The sequence below is a fragment of the Antechinus flavipes genome, chromosome 3 (genome assembly GCF_016432865.1).
Source record: "Antechinus flavipes isolate AdamAnt ecotype Samford, QLD, Australia chromosome 3, AdamAnt_v2, whole genome shotgun sequence".
Taxonomy (NCBI): Eukaryota; Metazoa; Chordata; class Mammalia; order Dasyuromorphia; family Dasyuridae; genus Antechinus; species Antechinus flavipes.
In genome coordinates, this window is record NC_067400.1 from 921,988 (window position 1) to 941,186 (window position 19,199).

At 49.9% G+C, this 19,199-nt stretch overlaps 1 protein-coding gene across 1 annotated transcript in view; it reads right to left on the reverse strand.

Moving 5' to 3' along the window:
* Positions 1–17,264: 17,264 nt before the first annotated feature.
* AIPL1 (aryl hydrocarbon receptor interacting protein like 1) overlaps positions 17,265–19,199 on the reverse strand; it is an 11,231-nt gene continuing 9,296 nt past the window's right edge. Inside the window, exons 5-6 of the mRNA XM_051991488.1 lie at positions 18,401–18,542; positions 17,265–17,743 (exon numbers count right to left, since the gene is read on the reverse strand). Coding sequence (XP_051847448.1) covers positions 17,541–17,743; positions 18,401–18,542 — 345 coding nt within the window. The 3' untranslated portion in view covers positions 17,265–17,540. The remainder of the gene's footprint in view (positions 17,744–18,400; positions 18,543–19,199) is intronic.

A 19,199-nucleotide genomic window follows, 5' to 3' on the forward strand; every position in this document is an offset into this window, starting at 1 on the left:
AATAAATAAATAAATAAGCAAACTGTAATGTTCTCTTCTCTAAAATATAATCGTTCTCTGGGAACAGGTTTCTCGGGGGGCTTCTGGAGGCAGCCTTAGTTTCAGTTCTGAGTAATAATCACCTCAAATACAGCCAGCTGATAAAGTCCAGTCCTTTATTGTCTCTTCCAAAATAGCCCAGTTAGCTTTCCTTGGCTCTGAGAGCTTTTGTTGCTAGTCCTTTGCCTCTGCCAGCTTCAGCCTCCAACTCTCTCTGCCCAACTGAATCCTGGCTTCGCAAGCTCCCAGAGTGCTCCCAGTGGGCTTGTCCTTTTGGATGCTCTTTTAGAGGTGTGAACTCAAAGGTTGACTCCTCCTCTGAGAGTGGGATTGTGGGCTTCTGACTTGTGAATCTTCTCCACTACTCTCTGACTTGTGAATCTTGTAGAACTCCAATGAGTACTAAATACATTAGTGAGCTAGAGAACTGTTAAGTAGTAAGCTAAATTAGATAACTGACTTAGCACCTTGTAAGAATTCTAATATCTGGGAATGAATAAATTGAAGTTATCTAGAGGTCCTGGAAGAAGTGCTCTAAATCACATGGTTACAGAAATGCAAATGAAAACATCTAAGACCTCACCTACCAGATTGGTCAACGTGACTAAAGAGTCATAAATGTTGGAGGGGATGTGGGGAAATTGGGAGACTAATACATTGTTGGTGGAGTTGTGAACTGATCCAACCCTCCTGGAGAATAACTTGAAACCGTGCCCAAATTGCTCTCAAACTGCATCCCCCTTGGCCTGTCAGGGTCTCTACTGGGTCTGTATCCCAAAGAGATCAAAAAGGGGAGGGGGAAGATCTTCATGTGCCCCTCCCTTTTGTGGTGGCAAAGCATTGGAAGCGGAGGGGGGAATGCTCGTCAGTTGGGACTGGCTGAACACGTGATACACGAATGTGGTATCTAGGCACTCGAATGCTTGGAGACTTCTAATTCAGCATCCAGTATTTGTTGCATTCTGACAAGAAAAGGGCATCGGCGCCCCACGCTTGCCTGGCACCCGTTGCATCTGGCCGTTGTCGCAGTACGGATACGAGGTTGGCCGGTGTACGGCTGGTCCCCGCCACTGCTGCTGTGGGCAGCTCCTCCCCAGTGAAGGCCACCCATGTGTCGGACGGTCAAGTTGGGGCCCAAGATCCTGGGGCGCTGCACACGGGCAGGTCCCGCGGGAGGATGAGGCTGCAGCGAATAGGCTGCCGGCTCCCAGAACAACCGGAAAGAGCACCGGGCACTGGGGGCGGGAGCCCAGCTGGGGCAGTGGCAGAGGGGGTGAAGGACCCGGGTCCCCGATGGCCCCAAGCCCCGGACAAGGGCACGAGCTTTAGCTCACGCCTCCACATCCAGCCCCTCCTGCCCCACGGAAGCTCGGATAGCCTGGGATGGGGAGAGTACAGAGGTTGGGGTTCCTCTCAGAAAGTGAGTTCGGTCAAGAAAGGAAGAGCCCCCGGGGCCGACTTGTCTCTCTGCAGCTGGAAGCCCCACTTGCCCCTTTGGGGAATTGGGTGGGAGGGTGGTTAGCTTGCGGACTGGAGATTTTCTCCTTATGCGGGAAAGTCATTCTGTCCTTGTCTTCACTTGAGCTTTCGTGCAGACTGAGGTCCCGCTGTCCTGTTGTTCACTAAGAAGCGAACAGGCAGATCTCAGGAAAACCCGGAAAGACCTGGACAAACTGGTGCAGAATAAAACGAGCAGAACCAGAGAAACTCTCTCCGGGTATCGGCAACGCTGGAGGGTTTTCCACCATGTCTCGGCAACACGATGATCCAAGACGAGTCCCGAGGACTCGGGAGGGAAAATTACCTACATCCGGAGGCCAAACTGATGGACTCCGAAAAAATAAAGGAGACGGGAGCCTTACGTCGGGGTCATCTGCAGGGACGTGTTGCTTAGTGAGATCCCTCCTCTCCCCTTAGGAGAGGAGGAAGAGGAGTGACTGACCCACAAGACTGGGAGAGAGTGGACCCCTGGAGACCATGTCAAATGGGAAAAAAAGACCACAAGGAAAGCCAAGGTTAATAGTGAATTGCACCAGCCGCCCCATGGGCAGGATCCTTGCTGCATCTGCAGGAGTTGGTGCTTTGGAGAAGCACAACAGAGAAAGGAAATGGGGGAAGTCGGGGTGGGGGGTTAGGACTGATTAACTGTGGGAGTGAGTGGACCACACTGACTCCGTCCTGTGACCCAGTTTGGGACTATCTCAGTTCTCTTTCTATTCAAGTAGGGACCTATTCCAGTACAAAACAGAACCCATTATTCCAATGTGGGGTTTGGGAGAAAATCTTACTGCGTCGTTTGGACCCGGTCCTATGTGGCTGGGAACCCGGAACCCTCTCACACCTGCTACTCGCAGACCCTTAATTAAGGATCTACTGACCAGAAACAAATCCGAAAACGAATGCAGAGAGTTTGCTCACAATTACACATCCTGGGCCAACCCTACGACTGATCTGAACTCTCGCCATTCTGGGCTCACTTTTTTCCCATGCTCTTGGTTGTTGACTGACTCTTGGTGGGGGACACCTCTGTCTCAATTCAGGGAATTTAGACCCTCCCATCAGAACTGGCCTTCGTGTGGTTAATTGTAAGGAAAGATCGCTCTCGGCCGTCACTGAGGAGGTCTGGGCCCGGGTGCTGGGCAGCTAGCACACGTCACTTACTACATCCATGGGCTCGGGAGATGGAACCTCTGCTTCCCCGGTTCTCCAGGGCAATGATGCACGTGTTTAGAAGAGGGAATTCTGAACAAACGAGCACCTTGGAAGCTTTAAAGCCGTGAGGATACAGGGGACTAAAGTCCAAAGTCTGTGAAAGTCTAGAATCACCGACCCAGGACAAGAACAACGGCAAGAATAAAGGAAGAGAGACTTTAGAAAAGGCTGCAGTCGTGACAAACGCGCGCACAGAGGAAGTGCACACGTGTAACAGATTGCTGCTGGCTGGGAGGAGGAGTGGGGAGAACCCAAGGTTTTGCAAGGGTGAATGTTGAAAACCCTTTGCTTGGATTTTGAAAGTAAAAAGCTATTAGAAAAAAGTGCAAAGAATGAAAGTAATTTTTTAAAGAATTTCTCAAAACTAACACTTCTAATGAAACTGCCTGGTTCCTCCCTGGGTTTCCTCCTGCTCCTTCACGGCTGGTCTTTCTTCTTCCTCTCTGATGCATCACAGCTACTCCCCCGCTCTTCCCACACACACTGTCCCCCCCTCTGAACAAGGGAACACAGTGTGGGCTCCGTGAGAACACACGCGCGTCTCACTGTCCCCCCCTCACAACAAGGGAAACTAGTGTGGGCTCCGTGAGAACACACGCACGTCTCACTGTCCCCCCCTCACAACAAGGGAACCCGGTGTGGGCTCCGTGCGAACACATGCACGTCTCACTGTCCCGCCTCGGAACAAGGGAACCCGGTGTGGGCTCCGTGAGAACACATGCACGTCTCACTGTCCCCCCTCGGAACAAGGGAACCCAGTGTGGGCTCCATGCGAACACGCGTGTCTCACTGTCCCCCCCTCAGAACAAGGGAAACTAGTGTGGGCTCCGTGCAAACACGCGCGTGTCTCAGTGTCCCCCAGTCGCCGCCTCTCGGCACCACTGTGGCCCGGCTGGGACTTGTCTCACAGTTTGGGGGCTTCATTCTTCCCATCACTTTGCCTGAGTCTCTCCAGCCCACCTCGTTCCTTCCTTTGGCAGAGGGATGCCCGCTCCCCTTCCCAGACCCTGGCTTGCTCAGCTAATGGTCAGCCCTCAAGTTGACAATTTCTTTGGACTGCTCCTTTCCATCCTTTCCCCCATCGAAGGGCTCTTTAAGGGCAGACCCTCCACATGTGTTTTTTTTTTTTTGCTTTTTTTAAGGGAGTCTTAGACCCACTTAGAAACATTGGAGCTTGGAGAGAAAGAAAGACTGAGGGGGGGGGCGGTACAGAAGCAGATATAATGGACGGACCAAGCTCCCAAAGGTGATGAGAGCAGGGGGTCTGACCTTGACAAAAGGGCCGGCCTCACACCTGAGACCAGAGGGAGCAAGGGGAGATTCATGGGAGAAGGAGAGGGCAGTGGTGAGGGGCTGGTCAGCAATACACTGACAAAAGAAGGCATTGGGACAAGGGAAGGCGCTGATAAGGAGCAGGCAGGGCTGGGTAGGAGTTGGGGCAGGGGCAGAGATATGGGTACAATGGTGAGAGGGCTGGGCATTGGGAAGGATCTCTTGGGATCCCAGAGATAAAGGGAGGGCAGGGAGGAAGCACGAGGGCACTGAGTGGGCTGAGGTCAAACATCTCCGTTACACCGAAGTCCTCAAGGACTAGGCAAGGGCTGGCATGGAGAAGGGCAGAGCCTAGGGGGCAGCACAGTCTCCAAAGACATGCCCCACTTAGCACACAGTGAGCACTCAATCGGTGCCTGATGAGTTCCAGTGAGCACTCAATCAGTGCTAAGCACTCCATAAGTGCTTGATGATGAGTTCCACTAAGAGTAAGCACCCACTAAGTGCCTGATGATGAGTTTTAAGTAGAATAAGCACCAAGTAAGTACCTGGTGATGAGTTTTAAGTAGAGCAAAGTGCTTGATGATGAGCTCCACTTAAGAGTAAGCACCCAGTAAGTACCTGGTGATGAGTTTTAAGTAGAGCAAAGTGCTTGATGATGAGCTCCACTTAAGAGTAAGCACCCAGTAAGTACCTGGTGATGAGTTTCAAATAGAGCAAAGTGCTTGATGATGAGCTCCACTTAAGAGTAATCACCCAGTAAGTACCTGGTGATGAGTTTCAAGTAGAGCAAACACTCAATAAGTGCTTGATGATGAGCTCCACTTAAGAGTAAGCACCCAGTAAGTACCTGGTGATGAGTTTCAAGTAGAGCAAACACTCAATAAGTGCTTGATGATGAGCTCCACTTAAGAGTAAGTGCCTGATGATGAGTTTTAAGTAGAGCAAACACTCAATAAGTGCTTGATGATGAGCTCCACTTAAGAGTAAGCACCCAGTAAGTACCTGGTGATGAGTTTCAAGTAGAGCAAACACTCAATAAGTGCTTGATGATGAGCTCCACTTAAGAGTAAGCACCCAGTAAGTACCTGGTGATGAGTTTCAAGTAGAGCAAACACTCAATAAGTGCTTGATGATGAGCTCCACTTAAGAGTAAGTGCCTGATGATGAGTTTTAAGTAGAGCAAACACTCAATAAGTACATGATGATGAGCTCCACTTAAGAGTAAGCACCCAGTAAGTGCCTGGTGATGAGTTTTAAATAGAGCAAACACTCAATAAGTACATGATGATGAGCTCCACTTAAGAGTAAGCACCCAGTAAGTGCCTGATGATGAGTTTTAGGTAGAGCAAACACTCAATAAGTGCTTCATGATGAGTTCCACTTAAGAGTAAGCACCCAGTAAGTGCCTGATGATGAGTTTTAAATAGAGCAAACACTCAATAAGTGCTTCATGATGAGTTCCACTTAAGAGTAAGCACCCAGTAAGTGCCTGATGATGAGTTTTAAGTAGAGCAAACACTCAATAAGTACATGATGATGAGCTCCACTTAAGAGTAAGCACCCAGTAAGTACCTGATGATGAGTTTTAGGTAGAGTAAACACTCAATAAGTACATGATGATGAGCTCCACTTAAGAGTAAGCACCCAGTAAGTGCCTGATGATGAGTTTTAGGTAGAGCAAACACTCAATAAGTACATGATGATGAGCTCTACTTAAGAGTAAGCACCCAGTAAGTGCCTGATGATGAATTTCAAGTAGAGCAAACACTCAATAAGTGCTTGATGATGAGCTCCACTTAAGAGTAAGTGCCTGATGATGAGTTTTAAGTAGAGCAAACACTCAATAAGTACATGATGATGAGCTCCACTTAAGAGTAAGCACCCAGTAAGTGCCTGGTGATGAGTTTTAAATAGAGCAAACACTCAATAAGTACATGATGATGAGCTCCACTTAAGAGTAAGCACCCAGTAAGTGCCTGATGATGAGTTTTAGGTAGAGCAAACACTCAATAAGTACATGATGATGAGCTCCACTTAAGAGTAAGCACCCAGTAAGTGCCTGGTGATGAGTTTTAAGTAGAGCAAACACTCAATAAGTACATGATGATGAGCTCCACTTAAGAGTAAGCACCCAGTAAGTGCCTGATGATGAGTTTCAAGTAGAGCAAACACTCAATAAGTGCTTCATGATGAGTTCCACTTAAGAGTAAGCACCCAGTAAGTGCCTGATGATGAGTTTCAAGTAGAGCAAACACTCAATAAGTGCTTGATGATGAGCTCCACTTAAGAGTAAGTGCCTGATGATGAGTTTTAAGTAGAGCAAACACTCAATAAGTGCTTGATGATGAGCTCCACTTAAGAGTAAGCACCCAGTAAGTGCCTGATGATGAGTTTTAGGTAGAGCAAACACTCAATAAGTACATGATGATGAGCTCTACTTAAGAGTAAGCACCCAGTAAGTGCCTGATGATGAGTTTCAAGTAGAGCAAACACTCAATAAGTGCTTCATGATGAGTTCCACTTAAGAGTAAGCACCCAGTAAGTGCCTGATGATGAGTTTTAAGTGGAGCAAATACTCAATAAGTGCATGATGATGAGCTCCACTTAAGAGTAAGTGCCTGATGATGAGTTTTAGGTAGAGCAAACACTCAATAAGTACATGATGATGAGCTCCACTTAAGAGTAAGCACCCTGTAAGTGCCTGATGATGAGTTTTAAGTAGAGCAAACACTCAATAAGTGCTTGATGATGAGCTCCACTTAAGAGTAAGCACCCAGTAAGTGCCTGGTGATGAGTTTCAAGTAGAGCAAACACTCAATAAGTGCTTGATGATGAGCTCCACTTAAGAGTAAGTGCCTGATGATGAGTTTTAAGTAGAGCAAACACTCAATAAGTACATGATGATGAGCTCTACTTAAGAGTAAGCACCCAGTAAGTGCCTGATGATGAGTTTCAAGTAGAGCAAACACTCAATAAGTGCTTCATGATGAGTTCCACTTAAGAGTAAGCACCCAGTAAGTGCCTGATGATGAGTTTCAAGTAGAGCAAACACTCAATAAGTGCTTCATGATGAGCTCCACTTAAGAGTAAGTGCCTGATGATGAGTTTTAAGTACAGCAAACACTCAATAAGTACATGATGATGAGCTCCACTTAAGAGTAAGCACCCAGTAAGTGCCTGGTGATGAGTTTCAAGTAGAGCAAACACTCAATAAGTGCTTGATGATGAGCTCCACTTAAGAGTAAGCACCCAGTAAGTACCTGGTGATGAGTTTCAAGTAGAGCAAACACTCAATAAATGCTTGATGATGAGCTCCACTTAAGAGTAAGCACCCAGTAAGTGCCTGATGATGAGTTTTAAGTAGAGCAAACACTCAATAAGTACATGATAATGAGTTCCACTTAAGAGTAAGTGCCTGATGATTAGTTTTAAGTAGAGCAAAGTGCTTTATGATGAGCTCCACTTAAGAGTAAGTACCTGGTGATGAGTTTTAAGTAGAGCAAAGTGCTTGATGATGAGCTCCACTTAAGAGTAAGCACCCAGTAAGTGCCTGATGATGAGTTTTAAGTAGAGCAAACACTCAATAAGTGCTTCATGATGAGTTCCACTTAAGAGTAAGCACCCAGTAAGTACCTGGTGATGAGTTTTAAGTAGAGCAAACACTCAATAAGTGCATGATGATGAGTTCCACTTAAGAGTAAGCACCCAGTAAATGCCTGATGATGAGTTTTAAGTAGAATAAGCACTCATTAAGTGCCTAATGATGAGTTTTGAGTAGAGCAGAACCTCAGTAAGTGCTTGATGATGAGTTCTACTTAAGAGTAAGCACTGAATAAGTGCTGGACGATAAGTTGCAGTAATCAGTAAGTGTCATATTTGAATCTGGTTCTTCCTAATTCTAGACCCAATTCTCTCCATTGAACTAACCAGCAGGTGGGAAAGGAAAACTCGAAAGGCTAGTCATATCTGAGAAGGAAGACCAGAATTTAGTGCCCTGGTAACATTATATGTGCCAGCCTCAGTTGATATCAGTGAAGGCGCTCCAGGGCTAGCAGAGAAGCTCAGGAGGTTTGAAAGCATCCTATTTTCCTTTACTGGATCTTTATAAAACATTTATTGTTTAAAAATAGTATTTCATGGATATATTTTCCTATATTACCTGTATTTCTGAATAAATTCTTTTTCACTCACTCCCCTACCCATTAAGCTATTCCCTTGTAACAAAAATGAGACAGAGACAGAGACAGGGACAGAGAGATTGGAGGGACAAAGACAGATTAGATTTGGGGATCTCTAAGCACACTCCCAATTCTTGCATCCCCAACTTCTCTTTGCCCCAAGCCATAAAATATCTTTTTGGTAAGATCTTAGAGCCAGAAATAGCAAAACCCTAAGGGGGATCATTGTTCATTGGGACACTGAGTCCCACAAAGATGAATTGACTTTCCAAATCTCGACTCAGACCCAGATCCTTTGTTTCGACCTTGAGGGGCTCCTTCCACCATCCATTGCTTTCCCCCTCCTTCCAAACATCAACCAAAAGAGCATGAGGGCTGGAACAGAGCACGTCCTAGGCACCAGGCTCTCCTCAGCCCTGAGAGCATGATTATGGTGTTCCCTGGTTTATCATTTCACATATGTGGACACAGCTGAGAGGTTAAGCTTCTTGTCCATGGTCATTTGGCTAGAAACAGGTGGGATTTGGCCACAGGTCTCAGAGCTCTTCCCAGATGTCTACACCTGCTTGCACAGAATTGCTTGGAAATGACAGGATTGTGGAGTTGCTCTCTCTCCTCATCCAGGGCCAATTGTCTCGTCTCTCTTCTCCCACCTATGTCAGTCTGCCATGGACAGCACCGGTGATCACTCCATGCCTTCCTCACTTCCTGCAGGGCCTGAAGGGTGCTGGGGATGTGTGTGGAAAGGGAACTCAGGAACCAGAATAAACCAGTCAGTCTCCCATTTCACCCAAGGCAGGAGGGTGAGCCTGAGAGTCACAAAGGATGCAGCCCATTCTCCTGGCTCCAGAAGCTCTTGGTGAGAAAGCTGAGGTGACGCAAGCTTCCTGACTTTGACCAGCTCCAGGTCTGGGGTGATGCAGTTCTGAGGGGGCTGACAGGGAAGCTCTCTCTCTGACAGGAAGCAGGGCTGATGGAGACGGAGCCAGTCCCCTCCTGGCCCCTGATAGAACCACAAGCTTCCCTGATTCATAGAACCACAAGCTCGCCACCGGGCTCAGAATGTTCTTACCCTGTAGAAGAAGGACCCTGAAGAAGCAGAGTACTCGTGGGCCATCCCAGCCCCTGCCACAGCAGGTCCCCCTCTCAGGAAGCTGTGGCCAGCACCTCCTTCAAAAATTCACCAGGCCCCGAGACTTACATGAACTGATGCTAAGTGAAATGAGCGGAACCAGGAGATCATTATACACTTCGACAATGATATTGTATGAGGACATATTTTGATGGAAGTGGATTTCTTTGACAAAGAGACCTGAGTTTCAATTGATAAATGACAGATAAAAGCAGCTACACCCAAAGAAAGAACACTGGGAAACAAATGTGAACTATCTGCATTTTTGTTTTTCTTCCCGGGTTATTTATACCTTCTGAATCCAATTCTCCCTATGCAACAAGAGAACTGTTCGGTTCTGCAAACATATATTGTATCTAGGATATACTGCAACATATCCAACATATAAAGGACTGCTTGCCATCTAGGGGAGGGGGTGGAGGGAGGGAGGAAAAAAAATCGGAACAGAAACGAGTGTCAATATAAAGTAATGATTAAATAAAAATTAAAAAAAAAATTTTAAAAAAAAAAAAGAAAATTCACCAGGCCCGGGCTTGGAGGTAAAGTCCCCAGCGGATAGACATTGGATGAATCCGATAAGCCCGATGACTATTTCTTTGCGCTCACAAAAAGAGTCAACTCCAGCCTGAGCAGTGGCTGCACTTCCCAGGCCTGGGTCCATTGGCTTGGACAGTCTCAGCTCCCACAGGAGCCTGGGGTATACAGTGCTACTGGCCCTTGGTGGTCACAGGGAGGGAGGCAGAACAGGGAGGCTGCCTGGATGTAAATGGAGCAGGGACCTAAAGTTCTAAACCCAAAGTTGTCAAGGGGACAAAGAGGGGGTTATGAAATGTCTGTGGACAGTAGAGCAGCTCCTGCTTAGAATGCCCTCCCCTTTCCTTTCCTTTCCCTTTTCTCTTCCCCCTTCTTTTTCTCCCCTAGTCCCCTTCCCTTCTCTTCCTTCCACCATCTTAAAAAAAGGGATCCTTTTCTTTCCTCTGACACTCTTCCTCCTCTTTCCTTTCCCTTCCCTTCTTTCTCCCCCCAATCACCCCATCCTCCCACTCTAGGAAAGTGGCTGCAGGGCGCACTGCAGAAAAGGCCTCTGGAATATTTATGAACAAGGGAAGAATGCTGTTAAAAGTCAGACCATTTAGGTCGAATTTGCCAAGGGCTGGTGGGAGCTGAGGAGGGGATGTCATTAGAACCAGGTTTCCAAGGTTGCAGATGACCTGTGTGTCAGACTGAGCATCTGTTTCATGAGGGGAAGAGGGAGAGTTCAGGGCTGGCCAGTGCCCATGAAGATGGACCAGCCTCGGGATTTCAAGAGGAAATTCTCTTTCTCAAAGGAAATGAATGTTTCTCCTGAATAAGCAGAAAATAATAATACAGAAGAGAAAGGCCATTTTGATTGAGCGATCGGGGGCCCTGTCTGTGGTCAGAGGTTGAGTGAGAAACACAGTTCAACAGACCCTAATTAACCCCCCTTCCCAGGACACAGAGAAGAGGGAAGGGGGGAGGGTTTGGGACCTAAGTTCTCAGATACTTGAAGCCTCCCTTTGTCGTGCAGGCCTTTATGATGAGCTGAGCCACGTTGCTTCGCCTTCTTGGAACTCACAGATAGTCAGAGGAGGGAGCCTCCACAGAGGACCCAGAAAACATGTTACATATGACTTGGGGACCCAGGAAATACCAGCTCTGCTCATTAGAATGAAAACCACAGTCTGAGAGGATGGCTGAACCACAGTCTGATAGAATAGCTGAACCACAGTCTGATAGAATGGCTGAATCACAGTCTGAGAGGATGGCTGAACCACGGTCTGATAGAATAGCTGAACCACAGTCTGATAGAATGACTGCATCACAGTCTGATAGGATGGCTAAACCATGGTCTGATAGAATGGCTGAATCACAATCTGAAAGAATGGCTGAATCACAGTCTGAAAGAATGGCTGAATCACAGTCTGAAAGAATGGCTGACCTATTTGTAGTGGCTAGAAACTGGAAAATGAATGGATGCCCATCAATTGGAGAATGGCTGGGTAAATTGTGGTATATGAATGTTATGGAATATTATTGTTCTGTAAGAAATGACCAGCAGGATGAATACAGAGAGGACTGGCGAGACTTACATGAACTGATGCTAAGTGAAATGAGCAGAACTAGGAGATCATTATACACTTCAACAACAATATTGTATGAGGACATACTTTGATGGAAGTGGATTTCTTTGACAAAGAGACCTGAGTTTCAATTGATAAATGGCGGACAGAAGCAGCTACACCCAAAGAAAGAACACTGGGAAATGAATGTGAACTATCTGCATTTTTGTTTTTCCTCCCGGGTTATTTATGCCTTCTGAATCCAATTCTCCCTGTGCAACAAGAGAACTGTTCAGTTCTGCAAACATATATTGTATCTAGGATATACTGCAACATATCCAACATATATAGGACTGCTTGCCATCTAGGGGAGGGGGTGGAGGGAGGGAGGGGAAAAATCGGAACAGAAATGAGTGCAAGGGATAATGTTGTAAAAAAAAAAAAAAATTACCCTGGCATGGATTCTGTCAATATAAAGTAATTATTAAATAAAAATTAAAAAAAAAAGAATGGCTGAATCACAATCTGAAAGAATGGCTGAACCACAGTCTGATAGGATGGCTGAACCATGGTCTGATAGAATGGCTGAATCACAATCTGAAAGAATGACTGCATCACAGTCTGATAGGATGGCTGAACCACGGTCTGATAAAATAGCTGAACCACAGTCTGAGAGGATGACTGAATCACGGTCTGAGAGGATGGCTGAACCACAGTCTGAGAGGATGGCTGAACCATGGTCTGATAGAATGGCTGAACACAGTCTGAGAGGACGGCTGAACCACGGTCTGATAGAATGGCTGAACCACGGTCTGAGAGGATGGCTGAATCACGGTCTGAGAGGATGGCTGACCCATGGTCTGAGAGGATGGCTGAGCCACAGTCTGATAGAATGGTTGAATCATAGTCTGATTGGATGGCTGAATCACAGACTGATAGAATAGCTGAATCACAATCTGAGAGGATGGCTGAATCACAGTCTGAAAGAATGGCTGAATCACAGACTGACAGAATGGCTGAATCACAGTCTGATTGGATGGCTGAATCACAGACTGGCAGAATGGCTGAATCACAGACTGACAGAATGGCTGAATCACAGTCTGATAGAAGGGCTGAATCACAGTCTGATTGTATGGCTGAATCACAGTCTTATTGGATGGCTGAATCACAGTCTGATAGAATGGCTGAGCCACAGTCTGAGAGGATGGCTGCAGCTGTGGGAAGATGTTTAGGGGCAGTGCAAAGAGTATAGCATAGAGGAGAAGGATCCCAAGCTCAGCAACACCATTAGAATCCAGGGAGCCACAGGCCAGTCACTGCCCTGGACTGCAGTCTCCTCCTCCATATAGTAATGGGGGCGGAGGACAAAAATGCATCCGACAATCTATTTTCCCTGCTGCATTTTCCAAACGAGGAAGCTCCTACGGGTGTCAGGCACGGGTACCTGCAGTCCTCCAAGGGTAATCCATCGGGTCCCCCATCACCTCGCCCCTCTCAGACGCACTGGGCTGCTAGAAGGAGCGCCGGGCTCCCTCTCTGTCGCACTCCGGGCTCCCGCGGAATAGCGGCATCGCGGTTCCTCGCCCGCGAGCTCGTGCGGGAGGCGGCTCACACCCCGAGTCTGTTACCACCCTGTGGGGAGTCAGCTCCACCGCCCTCTCGGCCATGGGAAGTGCTCGGGTCCTCGGGCTTGGGAACGGCTTTGCATCCCGCCGGCAGCCACTCCCCCAGAGTCGTCTATTAGGAGAAACTGTCTTTTGCTTCCCAGCTCTGACCGTGCAGCTTATGCCGAAGTTTTACTTCAGCAATAATCAATCAGCAAAAGTCAATCCTGATCGAAGCAAGACTCCGAGGGCCGCGCAGAGCCGGTCACCTGGTTCTCCCCGCCCGTGGCTGAGTCCGGATCTCTGTTCTCCCGTTGCCTGTTCAGCATCTCGTGCTCAGGCTCTTTGGGGGCCCCCAAACCCTTTCACTGGACCCCTTTAACGACTACAAGTCAGAGGGAGGGTTAGGAAAGGGTCTGCTCCCCCAAGCTCGGAGACCCCGCGCCCACCCCCCGGGGCACAGGGCGGCCGCCCAAGAGCTCTGGGCGCTTCCTTCCCTCACAGCGGACCTTCACCTACCCCGGAGCCCCCATGTGGAAGCATGAGCTAGCGGCTCTCCCCTCCTCATCTCCTCCTAAGCCTGAACCTCCTTCTTCAACCAAACCCATTTATAACAGTCAAATTGCAGGGAAGAGGGGGTCCTTCCAGGGCTGCCCACTCGATTCCCCCAGGGCCACAGCCCTCTCTGCCTTCTCTGCCCAGGCACCCTGCCGGCCCCTAACCCTTCCCGGCCCCAACTTCAGCCTCAGCCAAGGTCCCACCCAGACCTCAGACTGATGAGCCCGCTGGGCCGGACCGTGCTGTGGGGGATCCGAAGGAGGTGAGCCGCCGCCACTGCCGAGAGAGGGGGAGGAGGAGCATCTTCTCCCACAAAGAAGATCCATTTTCTGGTCCTACTGAAAAAGGAGGTGAGAAAAGAGCCCACAGCGAGGCAAACGTGACAGCAGAGCCTTGGCGAGCACTGGGATGGCGGTGCCAATAATTGTTCCTGATAATTAACAGAGACAACTGTCTTCCCTGGTTCTGATTGCCTCCAGACCTGAAAGGAGAGCTGCATAATTATCCTCAAATGGAAGGATCCTTGCAAATCCTTGGAGGTTATTTTAAGGAGCTCGTTGAAGGGAGTCATCTCCATAATAAGAATTACCTGTCATTTCTCAGTCTCAGGAGCTGACGATTGTGGAGGAAGCCAAAAGTACCATTTCTACTAGTGAAAGATAAAAGTCCAGAAACGTCTGTCACCTTCCAGGTGCAGAAGTCCAGAATGCCAGGATAATGCGGTGCCTTCCTTTTTTATACAGCAGGGAAACTGAGACTTGGGAGCCAAAAAGGACATGCCCAAGGACACAAGGTGAGTTGTCTCAGACTGGAGGCTAGAGTTCTCCCTTCTTTCTGGTCCAGGCCAAGCTAAAGGAGGCCCCATTAGTGGCCCAGGGTTTAACAAAAGGTTAGTCGGGCCATCCAGTGATACAAATGGAGTCCCTGCTCATGCTGGATGGAGAACTATTCGAAGAAACTCCTACCCCCTGCCCTGGGAGGATGAAGGAGAGGAGGAAGAGGAGAGGAAGGAGAGATGGAAAAGGAAAGGGGTGATGGGATTCTCTGGGGGCCTGTTGAGTTTGAAGTATCAATGAAAAATCCAAGAGGAAAGTCCTATAAATAGCTGGAGATGCAAAGCTTTAATTCAGAAGAAATCTTGGAGCTGGCACAGGGGGAACGGTTAAAGCTATAGTTTTGGGCTTCGTTGCACCAAGTCCAATCTTGGATGAAGATCCTGTCCCTATTAATCTCTTTTTAGCTCCCTACTTCCCTATCTAGAGGGGCCAGACTCTTCCCATGATACTCACACTGTCCAAATAGCTCAAGGGGAGTAGGGCAAAGGCCAGGTTTTGCTCGTTTTCCCTTTTATTGTGGCCCTAGCCCCTTGCTGCCCTTCAGTGTCCCCCCCCCCCCCCCGGCAGGATGGCACTGCCGAGAAATCCTTCATTTTCTTTCTGAGGGACAGGGATCTTCAGTTTGGAGGATTTCTTCTCGTGTTGTGTGGATGAAACATGTAACTGAGGGGGTTTGTAATGCTTATTTCCGAGCTTTTCCACCCCCGGAGATCTAGGGCCACTCGGCCTTTCGGACTCCCTCGTATAGAGGCAGACTCCAAATAGTCTGAGCCAATGAACTCATCTCAGTCAAGGAAACCAAAGGCCCAAACAAGAGGGGCCCACCGTGCCAAGGATTCCCGAGGAGAACTGGAGTCTGGAGGCAAGAGGAAGCCCGAGGAAGGAGACTGCCCATGCAGGAAGAGGAGAGGAACAGAAGCTGGAAGGGAAGCTTCGGGGCAGTGCTCACTGTGCGGGTACACAGCTCCTAGAGACCACCAGTGTTTTTGGGCTACAGTGAAAAAGCAAAGCCAGCAGCAGGAACCAGAGGACGCCAGTGACCGAGCCTGGGGGGTGCATTTCCTGGTCACAGCTGGGCCCCTCGTGCACTCAGCCACCTTGCAGGCTCTTCATGTGAGCTCTCTCGGGGTTAGTGGCTGCAAATAGGGTTGCCTTTTGTGTTACTCACCTGCCAATATAACAGAATTAAGTTTCCTTTGTTCCAGACTAAAATGCTCTTTCTCACCCATTCAGGCAAAGGGAGCCCAACGGTTGGGGCTCATGATGGATGCTGTGTCTGAGGTTGGGTTCTGGGTGGCCCAGGTATAATCAAGGCTCTGGGAACTTCACAACAATCCCGGGGACTAGGTAATTATCAGTCCCCTTTGACACAGGGGGAGGCTGAGGTTCAGGGTGGTTGTGATTTTCCCATGGCTCTTGAACCCAGGCCTTCTGACGGGTGTGCCAGGGATCTTTTGTCTATACTTTTGTGAGACAGCGTGGTTTGAACAAGGCGGGGTCACCCTCTCATTAGGTCTATTGGAGTTGAAGGCCCAGTGGCCGCGCCCACACGTGTGACCGAGGCGGCTTAGAGGGGCCTAAGGGACGTGTCCCACTGCGGAGGACAGAGCTCAGCACTCACCAGGTCAGAACATCTCCCCAAGTGAAGGACGGGCTGAGCTCTGAGGTTACTTAATTTGTCCCCTGTTCCTGTGCCTACGGCGGCTAGCAGAACCAGCCCTGGGGAGTGCCCCATGTCCCGGGCAGCTGCTCATCCCTCCTAGCCTCAGAAGGCAACCGGCCCCAAGGAGGGTTCAGCTGACCCCGTTATTGGGGTCCCTCCCCTCTCTCTGCCCCCTGCCTCAGGCCACCTCCCATGACAGAGGGATAGCCCAGTGAGGGGCTAATTGGGGGCTGCTCCAGCCAGTGCTGCAGGCCACCCATACCCCTGTGGACCCCGAAAGGAAAATCCTCCTTCAGAATTGCTGGGCTGTCCAGTGGTGCAGTGGGTGTGGTCATATCTGACAGAGATGGGAGCCTCCCCACCCACGGCTCACTGCTACAGGCCACAGAGCCTGATGGCCGTTATGGTTTGCAAAAGGCTGTACATATGTTAACTCTTAGCCCTCACAGCTGCCCTAGGAGGGAGGTGCTGTTATTATTGTTGGTCGGTCATGCCCAGCTCTTCTTGACCTGTTTGGGGTTTTATTGACAGAGATCACTAGAGTGATAGAGACAGCCTATTTTACAGATGAGGTAACTGAGGTAAATGGGATTAAGTGACTTATCTATGGTGACAGAGCCAGTAAGTGTCTGAGGCCAGATTTGAACTCAGGTCTTGCCGATCCAGCACTCTAGCCACTGTGCCACTTAGCTGCCCATTATTTCCCTTTTGCAGATGAGATAATGGAAGCTGCGAATCAGTGACTTGCAAGATCACCAATTGTTACATATGTGAGGCAGCACTCAAACCCAGGCTTACCTGACTCCAATTTTGTTCTCAGTGCCCTAGAGGCCATTTCTAGTCGGCCCTCTACATGTTGTCTCCCCCACTAGAATGGGAGCTCCCTGAAAGCAGGAGCCTCAGTATCCCCAGGGTTTGTCACAAGACCAATATCTCACGCATGTTTTTCAGCCTTCCCTTCCCAAGGGAGCCTTTGCTCCTCCCTGCCCTGGGAGCTTCCCACATGTACAACCCAGCAAGAATCCCCAGAAGAACGGCAGACTCTCTGTGGTCTCACCACCACCAAGATCCCCCAGAGTAGGATGGGACATTCAGTGTTTCTCGAACCCTGAGAACCCATGAAATGAAGGGTGGGGTGGGGGGAGCATGTTGCTGAGAGGTATCAGAGAGCTGAGCTTTGGCCTTGGTCGTAGAGCAGAGCGGCCTGAGAACTAGTTGCATTTTTATTTCTAATGCAGAACGGAGCACTAAGAGCTAGCCCTGCTGGCAGAAGGACGGAGCCCTGCCCAGCCCACACAGCCACAGGGTGCTGCCTTCTCCCGTGGAGGAGGCCTGAGCAGGGCCGCTCCACCTGCTCTGCCCACAGCAGCCAAACGATAGGTGAGAGCCCCCCTCCTGCCTTGGTGTTGCAAGCACAGCCCTGGCAAGCTATCAGGGCCCCTGCCTGGGCCCTTCTCCAGGCTTAGGCCAGCATGTTCCTGCAGCGGCGCCTCTCCTCCTCCCGCTGCTCCTCCATCCGGACTTCGAGCACCCTCAGCTCCTTCGTCACGGCCTTCTGCATGGCCGGGTCCAGCTCCAGCACCTTGCGCAGGTCGGCTTTGGCCTCGGCCTCGTTCCACACCTCCGCGTGTGCCCTGGCCCTCACGTAGTAGGCCTTTGCGATTCCTGCAGGAGAAAGGGATGGAAGGTTTGCCCAGATGCTTCCTTCCAGCGACACCTCTGATCTCCAACGTGGCCTCTGGGACAAAGCGCAGGGAGGGGCAGGCAGGGGCAGGACTGAGGGGAGCTTCTCACTCCCACTCGGTTATGAGGCTCCTCTCAGTTCAGGCATAGATCCTATTCCAAGTCCAGCTTGCACTCAGAAAGTGGAGTCTCAGAGTGGAGGGAAACCTTGGAGTCCTCCTAACCCTCCCCAACAAGGGTCCTGCAGTTCTGCTTGGAGCCTTCCATGGAGAGGAAGGCTACCGCCCCCGAAGCAGCTCCCTCCATGCTGGGACAGCCCATGCGTGCGAAGGTTTTCCCACCTCCAGCCTCAGGCTGCCTTCTTCCACTCTCTAAGGTCAAGCAGAACCAAGTCAGCCCCCATTTCCCTCTTCCAACCTCCAGCTACTTTCAGGCAGCCAGGGAAGCCTCCAGAGTGTGGAAGTTTGGAAGGAGGTTTCCTTGGTGGCCAAATTCATTGATGAAAAGGGGAAAGAGGAGGTGGAGGGGAAGAGGGGGGGAAAGGAGGAGGAAGAGAAACCCCGAGGTATCTCCGGCTCAGTGACGCCCTGAGAAGGCTGCTGGCCCCCTCTCCCTCCCCCTCCCGAGCCCAGCTCCGACCTGGGTGGTGCTGAATGATGTCACTGGTGTGCTGCAGCACCTCGTAGTATTCCTCCTGCTTCAGCAGGCATTGGCAGTAGTTGAGAACAAGAGTGTTGATCATCTTTTCCAGCTTTAGCCACTGAACCTCCCAAGCCTTCTCCTGGAAGGGGGGAGGGCAGAGAGAGAGATGAGGGAGAAAGGAAAGGGGGAAAGAGGGAGGGAGAAAGAAAACAGAGCAAGATGGGGGAAAGGGAGACATAGAGACAAAGAGAGACAGAGATGGGGGAGGAGAGGGCAGCACGGCAAGAGGAGGGGGCAGAAAAAGGAGGGAGGATGACAGGGAGAGGAAAGAGAAAGAAAGGATGAGAGCCAGAAAGAGGAGATGGGGAGGGAGAGGGAACAAAGGAATGGGGGAGGTGCAGGAGGGACAGAGGGGCTACACAGGCTCTGGGTGGCCCCTGTCACACACACACTCACACCCAGCTCCCAAGGTCCCACAGAGTCAGAAAACACACAGCAAGGATCCGGGGTCTGGGCCCCAGTTACTGAGCCCTTCCATCATATCTTCGCTGTGCATTTACAGCTCCCACTGTGAACAGGGATTCGTGCCTGGGTGTGTGAATGTGTGTGTGTGAGCCTGAGCACACGCCCGACACCCTGACCCCACATCACAGGACCGCTTCCCATCCAAAGTCCTCCTGGACCACCTTCTACCCTCGGAGATTCTGAGCGGAGGCTCTGCGGCCGCTAGGGGGCACCAGAGTCCCTCTGGACCACCTTCTACCCTCAGAGATTCTGAGCGGCGGCTCTGAGGCCG